General features: G+C 36.5%; 1 protein-coding gene across 1 annotated transcript; it reads left to right on the forward strand.

Annotated features, from left to right (window-relative positions):
• Positions 1 to 30: 30 nt before the first annotated feature.
• Positions 31 to 23,662, forward strand: evc (EvC ciliary complex subunit 1). Its single transcript, XM_088628820.1, has 21 exons — positions 31 to 560; positions 1,509 to 1,628; positions 2,569 to 2,652; positions 4,208 to 4,434; positions 4,954 to 5,038; positions 6,332 to 6,430; positions 6,871 to 7,008; positions 7,305 to 7,463; positions 8,106 to 8,322; positions 8,648 to 8,796; positions 10,281 to 10,379; positions 11,363 to 11,575; positions 12,252 to 12,361; positions 14,111 to 14,324; positions 14,632 to 14,838; positions 16,416 to 16,560; positions 17,564 to 17,666; positions 18,571 to 18,697; positions 20,255 to 20,345; positions 20,675 to 20,780; positions 22,901 to 23,662. The coding sequence occupies exons 1-21, from the start codon at positions 378 to 380 to the stop codon at positions 22,998 to 23,000; spliced, it is 2,976 nt and encodes a 991-aa protein (XP_088484946.1). The 5' UTR covers positions 31 to 377; the 3' UTR covers positions 23,001 to 23,662.
• Positions 23,663 to 23,952: the final 290 nt, after the last annotated feature.

Consider the following 23,952-nt stretch of genomic DNA (forward strand, 5'->3'; position numbering starts at 1 on the left):
CACGTAAATCTAAAAAAAAAACTGCTGGAGGTTGTAGTTAATGAGTAGTTGGTGTTCTATTTACTTTTTTGCACCACTGTATAAATACGTTACTTTCACGATTTTGAATCCATTTGATCTGTCTGAGGGGGTACTGTACAAAGTTGCACCTAGGGTGGTATGCTTGAAGTTTTTCCATCTGTTGAAGATTTATACGCAGACATTTTATGAACTTAGGAAGTCATCAGGACAGAGACCCGCATTGCAAGGACAGGAAGGTTACTTTTTAAAAAAATTCTAGCAGTTGTTTTGAGGCCGTAGAGAAGTCTCCTTGGGAAACGTAAAACCACGAAATCCTTAAGAGTGGGATGGAGAAAACGGAACACATCTAGCCAGACATGGATGGTTTGGAAGGGCTAACAGGGTGTACAAGTGATGTTTTTATTGAATTCGTCGAGTCCTTACAGCTGCCAAGTCTGCTGCTGCTAACTGTAGCCGTCGTTTTTGGAGTGATTGTTGGAATCAGTACATCAACCCTATTTTACGTGTTTTTACTGAAGCCTCTACTATTGAAAAGAAAGGTAGGGTGTACTGTTTACTGTTTCTTTATTCATTGTAATGGAGTTAATTGCCTGAATCAAATGCATTAAATATATTTTTGACCTTTCCACCCACTGTATCACATACAGTAACCAGGTGTCCTTGGGGAATATTGTATTATTTAATATTCAGACCAGAGTTATATGCCATCACTCTTGCGTCTATTTTTCTTGTTTCAGTATCAAACACAGTTGGTTTAACTTCTGTTCTATGTCGTTTTGTAACTAGGATTATTTGCAAAACTACTGCGAATTGTTTATATTCTGATCTTTTACATTGTGCTATTGGACAAGACCTAGGGTTTTGCACAGCATCCTCAATATTGAATCGGGTTAGGAAATGCTGAGTAAATTTGATTTAACTTTATACTGTAGTTAGAAATTAAGAATACCGACCTGTCAGATATGGCTATGTTAGTACTGATTTATCCTACAAAATGAAACATCAACACTCCAAATTTACTTTATTTTTCTCACAAGAGGTAACACTACTTTTGAAATTGATTTCAAGCAGCAGTCTGCTCAAGTTCAAAAGTCCCACCCTCGATTTCTTTTTATTGAACCTTGAACATCCATGCATTTTCTAACCTCTTCTTCCAATTCTGGGTCGCAGGGGAATCAAGAGACTGTCCTGGCAAGCAACAGGTACAAGGCAGGGTACACCCTGGCTGGGACACAAGTCCCTCACAGCACAGGCAGGGACAGTTTTCCCAGAAACCAGTTAACTTACCAGTATGTCTTTGGACTGTGGGAGGAAACTACAGTAGACCACACAGACATGGAGAGACCATTCAGATAGCACTCCAGATCTGGAATTGAACCGTGACACCAAGTCACCCTGACCTTGAACCTGATTCAGTTAATATAATTAAGAAATTAAATTATATTATGTTATATGCCTGTATGTGAGTGATATTATATTTAATGTAGTTTCAGGGATATGATGCCAAAAGACTTTTTGAGACGGACGACTTGGACAAAGAAGACAATCAGAGTGACTGTATTAGTATCGAAAAGAAGCAATGTCAGAATACCACCCTGAATGATAAGGTAGGTAAACGGAAATAAAACAAGCAGGAGTACTTACAAATGTCAAGTGAAAAGATGTTTGTTTTGGATGAAGATGCTATTTTAAATACAAACCGTGTGCTTGTGTTTCTCAATGATCGTCTCAGAAAACTCCGAACTCATTAGTCAAATTGAGATTTACAGTAGATAAAAAAAACAGCAAATCGTAAAATAAAAAGTGTAGCTAGCAAGACACAATAGTATAATTCAAAGGCAAATTAGTATTCGGTGACAGCTAGTTAAGGCCATGATAGAAAAAAATACCCTAGAGTTTATTTTAGTAATATTAATACATAACAAACAAATATGATTCTTGAAAATTAATGCTATTCTTATTTGTGCCTTTTGACAAATTGCGTGAAAGGGCAGTATTTGGAATCTCAGAATGAGAGCAGTTCGTCGGTTTAAATTTATCTGCATCTTTGTCAAATTATCAATGAAGAAAGGATGTATCACAATAGTCATTTAGTTTTTATTTAGAAAATCCACTTATTTTAGAGGATGAGGAAGATTACAGATAAGAGATTATGCATTGAGTCAAGTCTACAGTTGGTTTTGGTTTTTCCTTCATGTTTTTTGTCAATTAATTTAATGTTTATTAATCTTGTTTGATCATTTCCCAAGAGTCACACCTGCAGCACTGTGTAAGAAAATTACTGTTTTCTCAGAGACATTAAAAATACTAATTAAAGTGCACAAAGATGTCTTGCCCTGACTGAATTATTATTCTGTAACAGGAAAGGGATTTTGTCAGGGAAAGCATCAGTCTACTGTATATGCATAAGATATTATGGCGAAGCAAGGTGAAGACTGTGAAATTAGAAAAAAAAGAAACAGCTGACAAACGTTGCTCATTCTCCAGTATTTCTGCAGGATTTTAGCTTGATTGTGTACATTTATGTTGATGTATGTGTTCATGCAGGAAAGAAAACTGCCTTTAAACAGTGATGTTGCCGCTTTTGCTTTAAAGGCAAAAGTTGTGTATCCAATCAACCAACGATACAGGGTAAGTCTTAACCTTATCCTGTACATCTCCTTTGCAAACAGTTTGTAGGATTGTGCAGAATTGCTTGCAGGGGTATCTTGTTTTCATGTGAGACCCTTTAAGAAACACCTACTGTAAACATACACAGCCTGTTGTACCACGTTAAAACGTCAGCCCCCACATCCACAGTGAGTATGATGACTCATTCTGTTATTTGTTCAAGTCCTTTAGTTTCTCCTGCTATGAAGGTAATCAGAGGGCATGCTGTTATTCTTAACCTTGGAGTCAGATTTTCACTTGGTATACACACAGTTACTATTTTAAGATGTGAAAAAATGGCACACTGGCCAGAGTCTTTCATGCGTAAAAAAAACCCAGTAAAAAGCAATACTTATATTGAACCAGTAAAACTGGAAAGAATTGGGCAATCTTTACATTTTTTATTATGTATTTCATTAACCCTTTGAAATAACAGGTGAAAATGTATACCCTAAACAAAAAAAGTTTACTCAATTAACAGAAAATAAAAATACTATGACATAACCCCATAAAACTTTACTCAGCCATTTAATCCTATGGAAGGTTGCAACCCAGTAACATCATCAAGCATATTAGTGCTTTTAATGCATAGAATTAAAATTGTCTTTTGTCTGCTTTGGGATTTTTAAATTATTTTGTATAAAGCACCCCCTAATCTGAAGCCTAAAATCTATGGCCAGCTTTGTTACATCTATCTTTGAAACACCTCAAGAGATTGAGGACCATTCACACTTTTCTCTTAAATACAGATTGGTTACAAAAGTCATCTGCTGTTTTCCAGATTACAGTTGACTTTCACACTACCTGCAGGAGAGTATTGGCTAGAATAGTCAAATGTAATAATGAAATAGAAATGTGTCTCTTACTATTAACTGCAGGCTCACAGACTCCTGGCAAGTCCCATTGGTCATATTGCACAGCAATGCAGTGGTCATCTATTTCCTGCTATTTCCTGCTTTGAGAGAGAGAGATAAGACTTTATTGATCCCGAAGGGAAATTGATGAATTGGGAATGCCATCACACTTGTGAACACTATAATCCGGGCTTGAACCTGCATTCCAAATAAACTACTTTGTGTTGTGATCCTGGCAATGGAATTTTTGTGTTTGTCACCAAAATAACTATGCAGAATAATTTTAAGCAGCACATTTAAAAATTGAGATGCACATGAAGGCGTATCAACCAGACTGTGTAATTGTTCTTGAAGTTATATGAAGATTAGAAAAAATATAAAAGAAAGACAGATTTTCATAATAAACATCATGTTAAAACATCTAAAAAATGCAAATTATCAGGATCGGATATGTTTAATCCGAAACAGTGTTGAAAATTTTAAAGGTAGTGAGACTAATTTTTTAATGAAAGTGAGGAAAACAGAGATGTTTATATCTTTATCAGTGTTTTTAAATCTTGAAGCCTTAGGTGTAGCATTTTCATTAATCTGTAAAGGTCTGTAATTACTCTCTAATGTTCAGGTTATGTATCCAGAGTCTGTTCTTCAAGACTGATCAAACTTGTGTGTATTCATCATTGCAGCCATTAGCAGATGGAGCCTCTAACCCTTCTTTGCATGAGAACACCAGACTGCCAATGTTGCCCAATCAGATGCAGGAAGATTCCTCCTCATCCAGCCTGGAGTCACTAAGTCAAGACAATGAAGATGATAGTGGCCAATTCATATCTTCATCACCAATGCCTAAGGCATTTCAGAATGAAAAGTTCATCAAAGTAAACAGGTTTCCAGAAACACTGAGTTTCACCGGGTATGCAAAAATACACCATCAGTCTTATTTATTATGTAATTAAAATCAGTTTAATTCTTTAATATGCTGGTTTGCCTTTTTACTTCAGAGTTTACCTACTGCTGTTAGTAGACATATTTTTTAAGTTTCATTGCATTAACATACAGTAAATGAATTCATTGAACCTAAAGTCTTAATTTTCACTTCTCTCACACGAGTTAAGATGTGTGATTTATCGAAAGTTCTTTCTTTTGCTTATGAAGTAATTCCAATTATCTATTTGGTACTAGCTTTACAGCTATTACACAAGCACCAGTAGAATATAATTTATCCTTTCATGAAAACAAAACTAATATGCTTGCAACAGCTGTTTGAGAAGTGTGTGAAATTAATTGATGTTTGAGGCATTTCATACAGTATACTGTCAGTGAAGTTCCTCCTGGGGAAATCCACACCATAAAGTATTTAATATGGTAATATAAAATCACGTATTCTGTTGTTTCAAGGAATGTGCATTTGATTGATCTTTTGTTGTTTCAGATTTGATGCTAGGATAAGTCTTTACTGCTTGGGCATTCAAAAGTCTGAGCAGCTGGAAACAGAACTATGGCAAGAGAAAAATATGGTATGTGTAATTAGGCTATTTTGATTTTCCATGTAATATAGTTAGTTTCCCAGACTGTGATGGTCAGAATTTAATATCTTAGCATTTATACAAAGTATTCTTAAACATGTCCTGAGTTGTTGTTTGGAAAATGAATACCTTAATCCTAGAATTCTGCTTCATTCTTCATTGACTCTACTCATAAGTGAGTTGTCACGCATGTCTTAAATACAGCAGAAAATATAGGTTTTGTAGTGTAGAATGTCTATAGAGCTGAGAACTCTGGATTATGGCTGGAGTCTGTTTCACTTCAATACAAGTGACAAACGTTTCACAGTATTCTGCTCATGTCATGATTAGTATAGAATAATGCTACCCACATATCTCTAAATATCATATTTGTACAAAAATAGGTCAAATAATAACTTCAATGTAATTTCCCAAATATTATAAAATGTTAGAAATTAAAATCATACAGTATGTCATAATGTAAATCAAATCAAATTAGTCATATCACCGACATTTTCCACTCTCACCCACATCAGGGCTGAAAAGTTAATTTGAAACATAGAGAGCAAGTAATGTCAATATCAGAAAATCCCAAATATCATTTGGCTATCCTTAACATCCACTATGGTGCAGACTAAACACTTTGGATGACGATGTCAAAGGCAACGTTATATTATAAAACAGTCTGCAATTGCTTGACATTTTTGTCTGGGATGTGGAAGAAGACACCTACTGTACCACATTGTTTTTAAGATTTTAAAGTATTAAGGTTGTGTAATCCTTTTTGCCGCAAACAAATATCCTGCACACTGCTGAGGTAGTATATAGTGTCATTTTCTATCACTAGTGTCAAAATGGAGTAAGTTATGAAAACTAGTCTGCATATGTGTACAGTAGCTATACCGTTATGTTATTGGAATATTAATGGTAGGGGTGGATAAATACCAGCTTTGTTGTTTTTCTCCGGTCTTGTATACATTAGTGCAGTTTATACAATTTCTTAATTATGTTCTTCATGGTAATTAATCTCAGTTTCCTTAGGCAAACATGCTGTTTTTTATTAAGTGGCTGCTTCATGATCTATAACATTGGCAATAAATACAATTTCAGTATGAACACAATAAGAAAAAAATATTAAATATTGAATGGAATACTGTTCATTACCATTATTAAATGCAAGCTTGTCCATCAATACAATATAACAATATCAGTTGCATTGGGTGGGCTACCCTCTTGTGAGTTGTGTTTACAAAGTTATTTAACACCCCTTTTTTATACAGGCTAATTAAGACACATCTCTTTTAGGTTTTCCTTCAAGTTCTCCAAATTCTTTTAAATGCTTGGTTGCGGAAAGAGGTAATTGACAATGCCTTCCACAAAAGATGTCTTCAAATGCAAGAAAGGGTGAGTATCAATTCAATGACAAAAGGACTGGTGACAATGGTTCTGAGTATAAGTGATTAATCTATTAATGATACAGCAATGTGAAGCTACTCTCAGTAATATCATAGTGATGTCCAATTTAACTTTGAGTCATTCAAACATTTATCAAGTCAGTGTGTGCTTTTGATTTTACATTTTGATTTTATGAGCGGGACAATATTATTTGAGTATTGTTCTGTATACCTTCACTATTCCTAACTCTCTGAAACCAACTTTTTTGAAACACGTTGTTTTTGAAACATTGTGGTCTGGAGTTGTGTTGCCAATATTTATACAAATACTGCATGAATCTTGTATTTTCCTTCAAGTTTCATTTGAAAAAAGACCTGTACTAAATCTTTGCTTCTTTTAATTTTATATTTAATCATATTTGATTTTTGTGGCATACTCATTGTGAACAGGAATTGGATACACTGCAAAAACACCCTTCATTAAAGCTGTCAAATACTGAACAAAATGAAGACCCTGATACCCCTTATTGTACACTAGAAGAGATGGAGAGAAATGGAAAAGACAAACTGGAGTGTGAGATCCAAATGGTATCTATCCACCTTTATTTTTTTTGAATTTGGATTCTAGTGTGCAGCTTTTACATGTGTTAACATTTGGCAATTAAACACGTCCATTCTCAGTTCAGTTTTGATCCAGTTAGAGGAAGAAGAGCCATTTGTCCTTTATTAGAAACATTTCTTAAAACAAATCAGTATATGTGATCCCAAATGAGCTTTGTGACGATGGAGTTTGAGCAGATTTAACAAAGCTAATTTCATTTCAGTGTACTGTACATTTCTTTGTCACCTTTTTGATCGTGAGATGTAATGACTTTTTACCGCAGATTCTGGGTTTTAACAGACAAATTGAAAGCCTCTGCCAACACCTACAGAGCAAGTCCTCGCTTCCCAGTGATCTGGTGGACAGAATGACAGGAAGTCTAATTGAGAGCCTTCTGCTAATGGAGAACCTGCTGAATGAGTCCCAGTATTCAGACATGAGGGTACATTAAACATTGACCTAGTCCACACAGTGCTACTTTTCATTTTATTTCTTGTTAATTGATAATGATCAAAATGTAATTGCCAGAGCTTTAAGTAAAAAAGGCTTTTCTGTATCTACAGCTTTTGTAGCTATCCACTTCCAATGTTGCTTTAAAAGCTGACAAAATGAAAACTTTGTATTATTGTCGAGTAACCCAGTGGTACTGACTAGTTAGTAAATGAACAACGTCGGATACCAGTGTGGCTTTAATTTACATGGCTGAGGGAGGGAAATTGAGGCTATTAAAACCACCACCACTGGGATGAAAGATCCAAGATGCTGCTGTGTGAGTGATGCTGTGTTAAAAGGGGGAGTTTTAAATATTGAAAGATGGGAACAGGATATCAATTAATCATATTTATAGGTAATGGGGCATTTTCAAGAGACAGTTCTAGCTCTCCACCATGTGTTTGAAATTCTGGTCAAAGTGGCAGTCCTAGCCAATCAATTGAATGATGATGTTTTATGTAACATGCAAAATAATGTATTCATTTTGATCAAATCTAGAGAAGGAAAAACAACCGACTAAATGATATCTGGATTATTGCTTGTATTTTTAATAAGGAGATACCTGTTTGCTTATTTGTTTGTTAATTTCCAGAATATTCAAGAGAAAGTGACTTGGTGGGAATACACCACATGCACACTTGAATCAAAGTTGTGGCTCTTAAAACAAGAAGCAGCCTCTAGGTTAAAATTTACAGCAAAGGTCTTGGAGCATCTCACAAGTGATGGAGAATTAAGCTTTCATGAAATGGAGAGAATCCTCTCAGATCTGCAGTGCAGATTCAAGGAGGAAGTTCAACAAGCTACCGATGGTAAGGCGAATGCTTTTGATGTTTTCTATACTGCAGCACAAAGCCTCTTGCGTTTTTACTGGAACTTTTATATATGGCCTTTCTTCCACTACTATGTTTTGGTATTGATGTACCACTGATTTGGAAAACATAGAATGTTCTGCATTTTTTACTTTTAGTTTCAGTTTTTCAAAGGCAAGATATAATTGGCAATGAGTCCTCAGATGTGAGCTTTACATTTCTTGACTTGACACAGTGACATCATTGATCAGGTCAGTTATGAATTAGTTCCTTACTTTGTATTGCTGGTCAGAATCTATTGCTTGCATTTTTCTTTATTGGCAAGAGTGCATGAAGCAGACGAAAGATCTTGTCAATGAAATGACAAAGAAAGTTGATACCAGAAGAAAGAAATTTAAAAAGATCCAAACAAAGGAGAGACAGCGGATTCAGCACAACATTCAACAAATTATAGATCCCAGAGAATTTATAAAGGTTGGTCTCCTTTTCTGGTTGTCTGTTTTTGATTCAAAATGACCCATTCAAAGATGCTGTGAAAAAGTCATTTGTAGCAGCATTTCCATTTCCTCTTTTAACAGACTCAAAGTCTTCCACTGGTTTGATGTTTGTAGAGAGCGTAGTGCAGAACAGAGCATTAACTAGAGCTATTGCGACCAGTAGCATTGGTATAATTGTCATAGGATTTTAGCCTCCAGTACAAAAAAAAATGTTCTCCAAACCGAGTCCCTCTTACCTTTTTTTTTTATAAATCATTTCCACTTGTTCCCCTATTGAGAAAAGACATCTGGAGTGAATATAGAGGAGGTTGGGGTCTTAAAAGTCACAATGCTCTTGTCACCTCATACAGTTATAACTACATAAAACTGCAGATTCTAACCCAGTGGTTAGGTTAACATTTTGTGATTATCAGTGCGCCAGTATTGTTAAGCCAGGGCATGAAAGCTGAACATTTACAGTATCTCTAAAAATATATCCTCCACAATTTACAGTCTTCTTTATCCTGTTGGTTTTGAGTCCTGGGTTGAGTCAGGCCTGCTGTGCCATTAGCCGGTTCTCTCCATTGTGGTTGTGTGGGTTTCCTCTAGGTGCTCCAGTTGCCTCCCTTGTTTAAATTTGACTGGATGTTCTAAATTTTCCCTTTCTCTGTAGTCCTCCATCAATGCCACGGATGAAAGGAGTTTCCAATATTTTGTTTGACGTTCATATTTAATTCTGCACCACCTAATAATATTACGTTTGCTGAAAATATATTTACTGTATGGTTTCTCTGCTGTTAAATGTAAGGTTTGCAAACAAAACAAATAACAGAACCGGTTTTCAAATAACAAGGTTAGAAAAGGCAGCTGTGCAAAGCTGTGTTCTGCTAAGGAACAGGTAGTAGTTAAAATCAGGATGAGAAGAAAAAAAGCAGCAGTGCCTTCTTCAGGTTTCTGTGACTTCACAACACTGTGCTTTACAGTCAACTTTAATTCGGGTTCACTTTTCAGCATGAAATTGACCTCTTTCAAATACATTTAGAATTCACTGTTCTGAACTGCTTTCTTTCCATTTTTTTATAGAAGTAATGATTGTTCTGTTATATTAAAATATCATCTACCCATCTTTTATAACCACTTCATCAAATACACGATCGTGGGGAATGGGACCAGGGGACTCTATTCCAGCAAGCAACAGGCACAAGGCGGGAAACACACTGGATGGGATGCCAGTCCATCACAGGGCACACACAGCACATGCACACACTCACACCAGGGCCAGTGTTCCCAGAAGCCAGTTAAACTACCAGTATTTGGACTAGGGGAGGAAAAGCAGAGCACCCAGAGGAAACCCATATAAACGCGAGGAGAACAAGCAAACTCCCCACAGATAGCACCCCAGGGCCCCAGCGCTGCAGTGCACTTCACCACCCTGCTACCCATATTGAGATACTGCTTAGTTTATTGATTTTGTTTTTTTAGGCTTACCACGATTTATTGGTGAAACAGAGGAAAGACTGCTGTGAACTGGAAGACAAACAAGATATGAGGATAACTGAAGCAGTCCGTGACCTGTGGAAGGTGTGCCTCACTTATCGCAAGCAAAATTAGTGCACATTAGTCCAGGTGTATTTCGGGTCGGGAAGTACAGTATAAAGAAAATAAACCCACTTTGGTGACAGACGAGCTGAAAAAAGAATAGTTTCCAGCTGTGCTTTGAATTTTCAGACCCATTACTTCCTAGTTTTTCAATCCAAGTTTTATTATTTGCAATGTTAAATTTGCAAAGTCCACCATGACAACACAACAAAAACAAACATCACTAACATAATTCAAGACAACAGGAAACAAAATAATTATTTAAGAATGAGATTGCAGAGGGGATGAACAATTTCCTAATTGTCGATTTCCATTTTCCATCACATACTGCTCTTTTAACTTTCCCTATATCCCCCTATAAAGGGCATTTATGTTGATCTGATTGACCAATAATTTTGCTTCTGGTGTTCACTATTTTTCCCCAGACTATTACAATTTGCAGTACAGATGCTGCCATACCAACCAGTAAGACAGTATATCAAAACACTTTCAATAAATGACTTGTAGAAAAGTGTTCAAAGAGTTCTATGTACCTTACAGAAGCTGAGCTTTCCGAAGGAAAAACCATCTGTGCTGGCCATTTTATAAATGATCTCACAACGTTTGTCCCACCTTAGGTTTTTGTTAATGACCAGTCCCAAGTACTTGCAATCATCAGCAACCTCTACTGTCTGACCGTTTATTATAGTGTGTAGGAGGTGGCTGCATTTTTGTATAAAGTCAATGAGGGGTCTATTTGTTTTCAAAACATTTAATTTAAAGAGACGTCATTACACCATTTAGTAATTATTTACAGTAGATTGAGTTAAAATGATATACTGGGTCCTTTAATATGCTAACTAGGGATGTATTGTCAGCATATTTAAGAATATATCGATACAAAAGTTTTGGAATTTAAGTTTGTTTTTTTTAAATAATGGTAACGGTGTTGTTTATTTCCTTTCCATCTTTTTTTTATTATTTAGAAGTTACATTTCTCTGCCTCCCAGAAAATGGTGGATATAGTGAAGGAGCTATTTCTGGGAGCCCTGCCAAATCAAACACAGCTCCCTCTGGATAAATGTGATCTGCTGAGGCAAGAAGCAAGTCACGATCTGAGTCTCCACTTACCAACTGAAGAAGCTCATGCAAACCACAATTTGGAAGTACTTAATCAGCATCTGCAGCAAGAGAAGCAGGTACATACAGTAGCTTCAACACTTTGGAGACCACAGGGCAATAAAGTAACAGGAATTAAGTGGCCGAGTACATAAGCAGTAGACTCGTTGTGTGCCTCTGTCCAGCACAGTGAATGGTCAGTGTCACATGATAATTGATGCTTAATCCTGATCAAAGCTAAAATGAAAAATTACCTTTTAAATTAATCTCTACACAGAAATGCAAAACATGATTTAATGTCAATATGTAGATGTGCCGAAGGTAATTTTGCTGAATGACCATTCAGTAATTATTTATTCACGTTTTTAGTATAAAACAGGATTGCGATGCTAGAGTAACCTGGAGTCTCTTATCGTGTCCCTCAAACCATTTTTACGGATATTTTTCGCAAGGAGGAGAAATGTCTCATCATTATCTGGAACGCAGTGGTTGTCCCAAATTCATGTATGGTATTGCTAAGAGTGCACACAATACTTTAGCAAAGAAAAATGCCTTGATTTAGCAATTACACTGTGGTTGGTTCAGCAGTTACAGTACAATTGTAGAATCAAGACAATAGTCCACAACACGTCTAAGATTCACATGGAATCCACCATTTGGCAACATCTGCCCATCATTTAGGCACTGACAACATGTGCGGGCAGTGCAGGAGTGCTATGACTGATTTGTTGCTCGTACTTGAATTGGTCTATCCAGACTTGGTGTGAAGAGGAAGCACTAGCCAGAGTGACTCTGAAGCACCTGACAGAGCAGCAGCAGAAGCTTCTCCATGGGACTTTGGCTCGGCAACAGGGTCCGCATAACGGGTGAGGCGAGAAAGTCATCATGAAAGGCACTTTAATTTTAATCACATTTCTTCAAACTACAGTACCTCATGTACATTTATTGAACTGCGTTCTGTCTAGTTTATTTGCAGAATCAGTTCCTGAGCCAGAGCTGATGAGGTGAAATTGATAACATGCACATGAGAAATTATGTCTAAAATTATATCCAAGGGGTATAAGATTTAAATTGTATTTGAAATAGTCAATTTCTTATTGAAAGTAAAAAAAAAAGGTAACTTGAAGGCTGAATTTGTTTGGGTAATGTCCCACAGGTCAGGTTGTCTGTCTCCATTCATTCGTTATTGGGAAAACTTGATGAGAAGCTCGGTAGCCCAGAGCCTGTCCTGTAAGCGTAGAATAGTTGATAGGACTCCTGTCTGGCTTGGATGTCAGTCTTCTGCAGTGTGTAGACATGTACAGTACAAGCACACGGGGGCAATGTAGAGACACCAGTTAAACTTACCTCTATGTCTCCGGGAGGTGAGAAGAAAAGGCAGCACTTAGAAGATCCGCATGGACATGGGGAGAATGAGCAAAGTCCACACAAAAAAGCATTTCAGTCCATGATGGAACCCAGGTCCCAAGTAATGTTCCCTCTAATTTTTAATGGCCTGTGTGCACAAAATTTCAAGTTGTTAATATACTCATTCTCATAGAAGCATAGAGATCCAAAAGACCCGGACAGCGATTTAACCAGCCCAGTCATAGAGACTGAGTGCCGAGCGAGCATGAGCAGTGAGGTACGAGACTGCGAGAGCATAGATATCGATTATCGAGTAGCAATAATAATGCACACAGCCAAGTTGGGCCTCTTGCTGCCAGTCTCATGTGGTCAATTTAGCATTTTTCAATTGACGACCGTGTTTGTTTTATTATCATCATATTTTTGGGGAATATAATTTTTTGTGCGCAGTTCAATTTCCTGTGTGCTCTGATTTCATAACCTGTGTGTGCGCGCACAGCTTAGAGGAAACATTTCTCCCAAGTGCTGTGAGGCAGCAGTACTAGGAGTTTTCCTCTCTGCACAGCTCCATCCTAGTCACTCTCCATCATTCTTTACATTCCCTAAACCTCTTACAGCCACACTTTTTTCTCAAAGCAAGCTATACGCAGGCTAGGTTTTAGATTACAAGGGAATGAAGGTTCTGCGATTTTTTTTCTAAATTTGTTTTTAGTAGTGAAAAAGAGTATTTTGTTCTCAGGAACATTTTACATTGGTTCTCCTTTTTTGTGGTGTTTAAAAGTACTAGAGAGCCCTCCTGTGGTTGTTATAACGTGTCTTAGAAAATAAAAAAATATTACTAATTCACACCCAATATAGTTTTATATAGTTTTAAAATTGCCCCCTGTTTTAGAAAAGTACTGCTTTAATGAGAGCATATAGCTGGAATTTGAATTTTATGCGCAATTAAAGGGACCTTGAAGCCATTATATCAGTGGTTTTGTTAATTGTTGGTAATTTGTTTAAAAAATGTCTGAATCCCTGATTCTGACATGAATAATGTTTTAATTTCTGTTTTTTCCTCCCAGTTTATGGGAGTGCTTCTAGTTTTGTTTTTTGGAAATGCTTGCAACCCTTTCTTGTCATATGTCTACCAAGTTGTAGGTAGATATTATTTTGTGAAAGTGATTGTTTGCCAGCTGTTACATATTAGTTTCAATATCTCAAAGATTGATTGTGTTAGTATGAATGATTCATTTCTGTTTCTGTTTTTTCTGTACTCCTGATAGCACAGAGAAATTGATTGAAATGAAGCACTTGCTATTGCTGAGAGCAGTTAATAGGCAATTTGCTGCAAGACAGTTCAGATTGAGGGTACTGAAAGAAATGAGGCTGTCAAAGTTGAAGACCTTGCTGAATGAAACCAGGCTGGAGTTCACAAAAGGACTGGAAACAGAGGACTGCGTCAAGCAACACGTTAATGTACCAAAGGGTCCGTCTAAGGTAGTACTGCTTCATATATATTTTTGTGTTGAGTTGTCATATTAATGTGTGTCAAAACAAAGGAAAAATGTGGTATGTGTGTTGTGAGGTTTTAAGTGGTTTAGAGTAAGCCAACTACGGACTGTACTGTCTCATAGATTTCAGTACAAAAGTGCCAAAATAAGCTACAGCATCTATCTAGTTGTTTACAAATGACCGAAACGAGTGGTAATTCCACAGAGCGATCAGCAGCATCCTGGAATGTGGTGCCGAGCAGCCCTAGTTAGGCTCGTAAACACCGTCTCCTTCTCCTCTCCATCTTTCGAAGGAAAGCGTCGGGTCTGAGGCAGAGAAGCGACTGGTGCAGGAAAGCCAGCTGATCCGACTGGAGTTCCAGCAGGAGTTCCTCTCTGAGGTCTCCGCAGCAGCAGAACTGATCCAGGAGCACGCAGCACTCGTGATCGGCCACACCCTGGCTCAGAACGCACGCCAGCAGGCGGCCCCCCCAGATCTTCAGGAAAATGAACATTGGAAGGTAGTCTTTTCTCTTCCACATAATATCGTTAGTAAACTAGTTCCTTAGCATTAAATACCAGCAATCGTCTCAAAATACAGAGGCTTGTCTTCTTATCGGCAGGGCTTTCTTACTGAAGAGGCCTGCTGTTTAGCAGCATGTAATGTCAGTTGTTACTTAAGAAACAAATTATAAGGAATTCAGAATTTTACCCTTTTGCATGTTCTAACAGCTTAATCCAACTCAGGGGCACAGGGATGCTGGAGGTTATCCTGGCAAGCAACGGGTATAAGGCAGAATACGCCCTGGATTGGATGCTAGTCAGGGCACACACAAACACACTCACACAGGGCCGATTTTCCCAGAAGACACCGAACATATATTTGGACTGTGGGAGGAAACTGGAGTTTTGAAAAGGAACCCAGTCAAATGCGGAGAACACGCATACTCCATACAGACAGCACTCCAGGTCCAGAATTGACTCCAACGTTAACCACTGTGCCACCATCCTACCTATTTTTACCATTGTCAGTTCTGGGACAAAAAATGACTTGGATCTTTGTTGGGATTTGTAATTTATTTGTTACTTTAATACTGCTGATCTTAAAATCATTAGTGTTAAATACGCAAATTAAGATTTTTTTTTCAGATTTTCTCCTTATAATATTTGTGACCAGCAATTATCACTTTAAATTAATAGTCTTATTAAAATTGTATAAATTTCAATCTGAGATCTTCTGCTTTTTCAGTTTCAGTTATTTTCAAATAAGATTTTTTTCAGTGATTGTGATAAAGGATCTTCAACACTGTGAAAGTGTTAGTGCACATTTTAGTCAAGTTTAATTATCCAGTCTAAAATTTGTCAATGTTTGGTAATAGTAAGGCTAATTATACCATTTTGACATGAAGGTTGTCACTGGCAAATACAGTAAAAAACTTTTATTTTGCATGACCCAAAGAACTACACTTTCTCAGATTTCCCTTCTTTGGCACTTTCACTTTTCATGTTTTCATGCTGACCAAACCCTTTGGTTTTGGTTAATACACTGTACAGGACCTTGATTGAGAAGAGTCCTTTGTGTTTACATATTTTCCTTCAGCTCTCGATTACAAATGAAGATCTAATGTTTAAAAAGTTTTTTTTTCTTCCCTAGGTAATTACTGTTCTCAGGTGCGAGTCATTTACAATTTGCTACATCTAATGGTGGAAATTAATTGCAGATTAAAATGAAATTATCCGGTTTTGTATCGGCGGATGTCCTCTGTCACTGCAGTCGGATACGTGCTGTTATATACACAATTTCAGAAAAAATGTTGCTGCAACTCAAGGTTAAATGTATGGAAGCATAGTCTGTAAATGCTGCCAGTGCTAGTTTTTTACTTTGTTTATGCTTTGTACAGTTTGTTTCTTTGTTTCAGAACAGCTCCAGAAAGCATTACAAATGCTATAAATAAGTATGCTGTTTCTGTGAGTCATTCCCAAATGAAACAAGGTTCAGTCATATAGTCAGCATTTCCTACTTTTGAATGACTTTTCTTATGAACTTTAAGACCTTTAAGTAAGCATTGGTCAATGTACAGTAATTGTATTTTTGTAGCATCAGTTAACAGAGGCTGCTACAGAGAGTGTATACGTGACCAGAGAGTCTGTTAGTACAATCATCCGTAAATACTACGCGCAGATACAGAACATCACAGAAGCCTTGGAGCAGGAGAGACAACAGCGTCTCCAGTGTATAGGAGGTAATTTTTTTTTTTAGTTTCCTGATATCCTTATGTCTTATAATATCTGGATCTTTTTAAAATCATTTCTCTTGACAGGTCTCCCATTTTGCTGTCTTGCAGTCAAACCAAAATCTTTGCCCATACTGTAGATCTTAGTATCAGTGTTTCATTTAAACCAAACCTTTGTTAACAAACAAGTACACGTTAATTCCACACTGAAAAGTAGAAAGTAAGGAGTCGCACCAGAAGAAGACTCCGCAGCTGAAAGTTTTTTTATATTTTATATCTTTGCTTTTCATCATGGAACAAACCTCTGCTTGACCCTTTGTACTGTAGCTCACCATTCTAGCTTCTTTATTTTGTAATCTTTTTGATGGTAAATTAATTCCTTTTGGGCTGCACAGGCACTTGTGTAATACAATTTAAAAAGATAAGCAATGATAAAGAAGTAAAATTTGCAATGTTATGAAGTTTTACATTTTTCCCTTATAACAAGATTCAAGATTTTCAAAATTAATACTGTCAGGGACAGAAATTCAAGTTGACATTCACAATTGGATTTAATCCAGCCCTGAGGTATATTCATACTTGTAATAAGTGTGGAAATATTGGTCTCTCCAGTAGTATTAGTACAGTAATAACCTTGGAGGCAGTATATTCTTCCAATAAATGTCAATTTAAATAAGTGCTAATAAATATGTGCTACAAATATTGACTGTCATGTTCTTTGGGGACATTAACAGTCTTGATTTGGAATGGGTCAGAGAAAAATGTGCAAGAATTAATTATATATACACAGTACGGTATATACTGCAGATAAAAAGAGTTTTAAGATTAATTCAGAATGCTTTTCTGTACTATACTTCTGTATATTGTGTTATGGAAAGGAAATAAGAAAATGTCAGTGTAACAAAAAGTGATACTTAATGTGACCTACAGTATAACACTGGTTTGAAGTTTATTTTTAGTTTAATGATTTCATCTTTAGAGTTGCTTTTCAGTTAATCTTTCTTTATTTTAGATACACATGACAATATAAAAAATCAAATCGACCTAAGAAAATGTCTTCAAAAGGAGCTTGCCAACTGGAGTAAAAAGCCTACTTCAACTGAGTTTTATCAGAGGTACAATAAGTAATAATATACATTTATCCAAGTGAAATCTCATTTATAACTAATGTTTTTAATGGCTGAAAAATTACAGGTCTTTCTTTCTCAGTGATGAAGGCACACATTCTACTGTAGATCATATATTGACCCAAAAATAATCTGTGGCAATTGTATAACAAATCTTGCACAGACCTTTTTTTTCATTTATTCATTGGAACACTTGTATTGACTGCATGAGAAGAAGTTTTAGAAGCCACGTTGAACAACTATACTGTACATTCCAAACAGAAAAGCGTTTGTTCCATATATAATGGTGCCACAGTAATTCAGTGATGAGTGTAATCAAGCTCTGGGTGTGCCTCAAACTGGAATAGCCCAGAAAGCTGTTGCAAACCACTTAAGAAGTCACAAAAACTCCATCTGTGCACTTAACAAGGCCAACCACAACATCATTTATAGGAGACATTAAGGATGTTCAGATGTAATAAAACTGACAAAAGACAGATGGATTAGCCGAAGAAGTACATTCACTCGTTCAGTAATGCTTTTTCACAGTTTCTTTTTTTGAAGGCAGTGTATTATAAATAAGCATCAATTGTTTGCTCACATTCAAAGCATACTGTAGTTCATTCTTTGCAATGTAAAATTTCTTTCTACAGTTTTAAAAATATCCTTTTCAATTTTATAATTAAATTTTGTGCACATTTCACTTCACAACAGTACCAAATGTTTAATGTTTTTTTTCAAATTCTGGCCCTGTCATGAAGAAAAAAACATTGATAGGCTGGTAATTGTTATGAAGGACCTAAGATGAACCTTCCAGCAATTTCAGTCAAAGGTGAATACTTGGAGATCTGATTTCTGTCTTTATCATTGTGATTTGTAAATGACTCGGCATCCTCTTCCTTCCCCACTGCAGAGTTGAAATTCAAAAGAAGAAAATGGTAACTCAGTATGACTCGGACCTTGATTCAGCTTTTGAGATATTACGGCAAAAGAAGTCTGTTCTTGATCATATGGAGAAACACCTTTGTGGAAAACTTCAGGTAAAGCAAGTATCAACAGATTGCCAGCATTTCTGTTGTGGGTCGTCATGTGTTAGGGATCTCAGATAGGGCCTGAATTACAGTATGTGAAAGACAAGATCCACATGTATCAATGTACTGTAGGTATGGAGAGAAGTTAATTGGCAACTATTTCAGACTTGGGTATACAGTATATAGTAAGCCAGCAGCAGTTATTAACGTTAGAAATTCAAAATGATAAAATAAGTGGTAAGGTTAAGGTACACATTTTGTGGAAAATTTTTAAACAGCCAAACCTAGAATTATAAAGTGAACAGTGGTGAAAGAATTTTAGTGTTGCAAAATGTTAATCTCGGTCACCATCTCCAAAATATAGAGAGATCATGTAATTTTCAGATATTTTATGTGTTAATACAGTACACAAAGATTCACAACACAAAGATGTACAGTGCAAATCAAAGACGTTTATGTTGAAATTATACAGTACAACTTAATACAACAACTAATTGCATATCCGTACATATCAAAAGACTGATGCAGTTTTAATATATTAGATAAATGATCATCCTTTGTAGCAGGTGCAGACATTTTATTGCACAGAAATGACAGGCCTAGCACGCAGGGCATCTACAGTATAATTCTTCTAATTTTGCAAGAAATCCTTTGGTACTAGCGCAACATGAAGGACGGCAGGACACACAAGCCCACAGGAAGGGCAGCACGTGAGGTTAAATGGAAATGAAAAATGAAGTGCTGTGCAGTAAGGTTGCCATCATTAACGACAAGCTGACTATACAATCCTGCCCAAGCATAACAATTATCTGATGATGATCTGATGATGTCTGAGAGAGGTGTTATGTCTAGCATGTCATGGCCTACTCTAAGCCTCCAACATACTGATGGCACATGGTCCTTTTGATTAGGAGACCATATTGCTTCCTTTCTGTGTTTACACTAGGCTTGGCATTGAATGGGTTAAACCTTCCTGTTCCCAATCAACTGTCTCCCTGATTTAGTGCTTATCTAGCATTTAAAGTCACTCAAGTATATGAAATGCCACCAAAAACACTTAATTAATAAACAAAATCTTTACATTTTTTCTGAAACCATACAGTACATGAAACATTAGAGTGATACATTTCTTTTGATGCTCTGTATCATATAGTACACTTATTGCTTCCTCAGCAAGAAAACATGGATGGAAATGTAACAAAGGTGGGGAGAAGAGTGAGCAAACTAATTCCAAGGGTCAGGGGTTTTGAGAATAGATACTGTAGATGGAACCTAAATTACAGTTTTGGACTATGATAAATATAATGTATAGTCCATGTCATTGTACTGGTATAATGATACAGATATTTATTTATTTTCCTTGAGCTCTTGATGTAGCAGTTTACTTCATAAAATTCCCATTATTTCTGCCTCTTTTGTCGAATTACAAAGGCCCTTCAATAGGCTAGATTTGAGGTTTAATGACAGAAAAGATTGGCAGTCATTTGGTACTTTAAAGTCACTCAAAATGTTTAAGCAGACATTCAGAAGCATACCTTTCTCTTTCTTTAATGACTTGTTTGACAGGAAGCAGAAGAGACCTTCGTTGCTCATCTTGCTGCTTTGGCTAGAGTGTCCCTGCCGGGGGCAGATTCTCTGAGAAAGGACAATCACAGTGGTACGCACCTTGACTAAAGTTCACTTTATTACAGTCACAGCCTTAAGAATTATATAGATGTTAAGAACTGTTTTGAAAGTTTAGCTTACTATATTTCTCCTCCTCCTTCAGGAGCCTTAAATTATTATCTGTGTAAGAATGAACCCCTCTGATTATCCTGTAACTTTTTGAGGTAAATTGTTCTCTTCATTACTGAACACGTTCTTGGTAATTTTCTGTTCTGCTGCATAAATAAATGAAGATGTTGAATGTTATGCTTTTTCGATTTTATTACATTGTGAGGAAGAAATATAACCAGTGTGTCATCATTTCCTTCCTCCCACACACAGATGATGAACAGCCACTAGGGAAGAAAAGGTCTTCACTCCTGAATGAAGAAAGCAGCTGTAGCCTGTGTGACAGCTCTCACCAAAGGGAAAGCTCAGACCTCCCCAGGTACTGTATGTGATTCCTAGACCTGTGATAACTCCAAATCTCTAGAGCAGTGGTTCTCAAACTGTGGTACGCGTACCGGCAGTGGTACGTGGAGTGCCGCCAGGTGGTACGCCAAATGACCCTGGAACTGTGTCATGTCGCTGAAAAATCGGGATGGGTTTTCATATTTTGTATTTTAATACGTGTCGAATACGCAGCCTACGTACTACGATACAGTGCGCGCTAATACTTCAGTGGACACAAGAGATACTCTGTAATTCTATACCACTCTATAGGAATGCGTGCTACGGATGTAAGTGACCAATTGTATTTAAAAAAAGCTACTGTATCTCCAGCAAATAGGGAGAAAGGAGAATGTGCGTGATGTTGGAACAATGCCAACATTGTAAACACAGGAATGCATAGAAATACGTGCTACGAACGCAGGTAATCTTGTGAGCACACGAAAGCGTGATAACAGAAAAATATTTAAGAACTGTTCTAATTTGAGAAAAATACACAGAGCGTCTCTGTGTTTCGCTCCCATGCGCATGAAATAAAAACTTTAAATACGGAAATAAAAACGGAAACGCGGAAAAATGCAAGCTTGCGGATTGCTAAAGCAGGTAAGCTACACTATTTTTGAAGAACCTTATTTACCATTGGCAAAAGAGCTGACACGTATTATGTGCAGAGAAAAAGCTGCTAAACAGCTCGACCTGCTGCCCCCCTCCCCCTGAAAGATACAGTCATTCATAGAATTATTGAAATGAAGGATTATATCAAAAGTACACTGATAGAGTGCGTTAAGATGAGCAGATGTTTTTCACTGCAATTAGATGAGTCTGTAGTCGATTTGGCCAATTTGCTCGTTTACGTTAGATACGAGTTTGAGGGCATGTCCCATGAAGACTTTCTGTTCTGTAAACCGCTACCAACAGGAACTACAGGAGAGCACATATTTCAGCTTCTGAATGAATTTATTGAAGAGAATGGCCTCGACTGGATAAAATGCGTCAGAGTTTGTACAGACGGTGCTAGAGCAATGACAAGCCGACATAACAGTGTAGTTGCACGAATTAGAGAGGTTGCTCCAGAAATTAATGTGCGCATTACAACATCCACTGCGAGACCTTTGCCGTCAAGAAAATACCTGACGATTTAATATCTGTTAGACTCTGTTGTGAATTGTATCAAGGCTCGAAAAATTAATTCACATCTGCTTTGCTCAACTAAACAGGCTCACCCCTCTCACTGAAATGGTGCTTTTTTATTAGTTGTTGTTAATGTTGTTTTTCTGTAAAACACTTTGAGAAGCCACCTTTAAAGGCGCTATATCAAATAAAGTTTATTATTATAATATTTATTATATGTATGTGTGAGTGTGTGTGCATGTTGGTCATTGAGAAGTTCTGGGGTTCCTATGAGATGATGACTTGTAGGTGGTACTTGGATGCTTTGGTTGGATTAGGGGTGGTACTTGGTCCAAAATGTTTGAGAACCACTGCTCTAGAGTAACAGGAGGTGTTTATTTGCTTGGTTGAAGTTTATTGTGTTTTTAAAATTGATTAAGAGTATATCTTAAACAAGTTTCCTCTTCTGTACAGTAACTAATGTTTCCAATTAACCAGGTAATGTGCAGAATTAATAATATATTTATATGTGGTAACAGAAACATGTGGTAAGAAATGCCACGATACCTAATATCAATGAAAAAACTAGAAAGCGAGAATCAAGTACTCAGCTTTCAAAGCTCTGTTAAAAAATATACAAAAAGTATTGTCTGATTAGAATTACAAAACATGAATAAAATCCACTAAAGGTAGTGCACACACTATAAAGAGGAAACAAAATATTTATGATACACAGTTGCAGGAAACCGAGACTTTGAAACATTGGTCCAGGACAGTATCTGAATAGTACTCCTTTTGCATTCATATAAAATATATCCAAATTGACATTGTGGGATCTTGTCTTATCATAATATAAACTAGAAGAAATTTTTTAAAAATGAACCAAAATATAAATAGGGAAGTATTCATTCTCGATGTCCATTTCCGTTTGTCTGCTAACTATAGATTTATAAGAATTGAAATCAGCTGTCACTATTTTAATTGGTATTCTTTTGTTGTCCTGTTTAGGTATGAACAGGGTTTTCATCTGGACCTTTTTGAGGATAAGAACAAAATGAAGAAAAAAGGAAAAACTGAGTCTGAAAAAATATATTCAGACAGCAAATAAGCATTAATACAATTCCATGTACAGACATAAAGTTTCTGTACCGTAGGTTTCTGTGCTTAAGGAAAGCATATTTGTATTTTCTGAAATGTCCTGTTGATAGATTTACAGAATACTGTACCTTGTAGGTTGTATGCTCTTACTCTGCAACAAATGCTCTCTAAAGTAAGTCAGAAGTGTTGTAGCTTCTAAAATGATTTTGTTCAGATATATATACCAGTTGATATTCTGTCTTGATCCACTTAAGTATTTTTAAACTTTATGATATATGGTGCCAAGTCATTTTATATCTATGTTTGTGCCATATTTTATTCTAACCATTACCAGATGGAGCAAAGAAATCTTCAGCTGTGCTCATACATGCCAGTCAAGAGATTTAGCGCCATCTGCTGCTAATGTCACATATTACAATGTTTGTGTGTGTGCAGTGTATTGCGAGGACAACATTAACTTGGTCCTGCCAAAGAATCAGTGACCAATACACGTGTTGAATATGAAAAGCTGGATTTAAGATTTTTTTTCTGCTCAACATTTCAGAAATGATTGTGATTTTATAAGTATATAAGTGGATGTTTTTCAAGTAAGCTGAGGATGTCTGTAGACATGCAATATATTGTACACAGAGCCATTTAATAAAGTGGCTTTTATTTAATTTATGAAGAAAATGTTCTGTGGTAGCCAGCACACCGCCATAGTGCAAATGGCAAAAAAAACATAAGGGGTCTTTTTCCTTGGTGGTGAGAGTAAACAGGTGCTTGGATTAGATATCTAAAATTGAAATCAAAGGTGCTCGTTTGCTTAAATCAGTATGTTTAGGACAAGTAAAGTTACACTGTGAGGTTTACACTGTAGTGTTTCATTCTCAGTTTAGCACCTACTGTACATGTATAATTTTAAATTGGTGAGCCCCTTTATTCTGCTTTTTGAAATCGTTATTTGGGTAGACCAACTTAAA

The sequence above is a fragment of the Lepisosteus platostomus genome, chromosome 1 (genome assembly GCF_059453375.1).
Source record: "Lepisosteus platostomus isolate fLepPlt1 chromosome 1, fLepPlt1.hap1, whole genome shotgun sequence".
Lineage (NCBI taxonomy): Eukaryota > Metazoa > Chordata > Actinopteri > Semionotiformes > Lepisosteidae > Lepisosteus > Lepisosteus platostomus.

Coding starts and splice junctions, on each gene's coding strand:
- evc (XM_088628820.1), top strand. CDS start 378: ATGGATGGTTTGGAAGGGCTAACAGGGTGTACAAGTGATGTTTTTATT. Junction 1,629..2,568: donor ATACCACCCTGAATGATAAG/GTAGGTAAACGG, acceptor GTGTTCATGCAG/GAAAGAAAACTGCCTTTAAA. Junction 16,561..17,563: donor GCGTCTCCAGTGTATAGGAG/GTAATTTTTTTT, acceptor TCTTTATTTTAG/ATACACATGACAATATAAAA.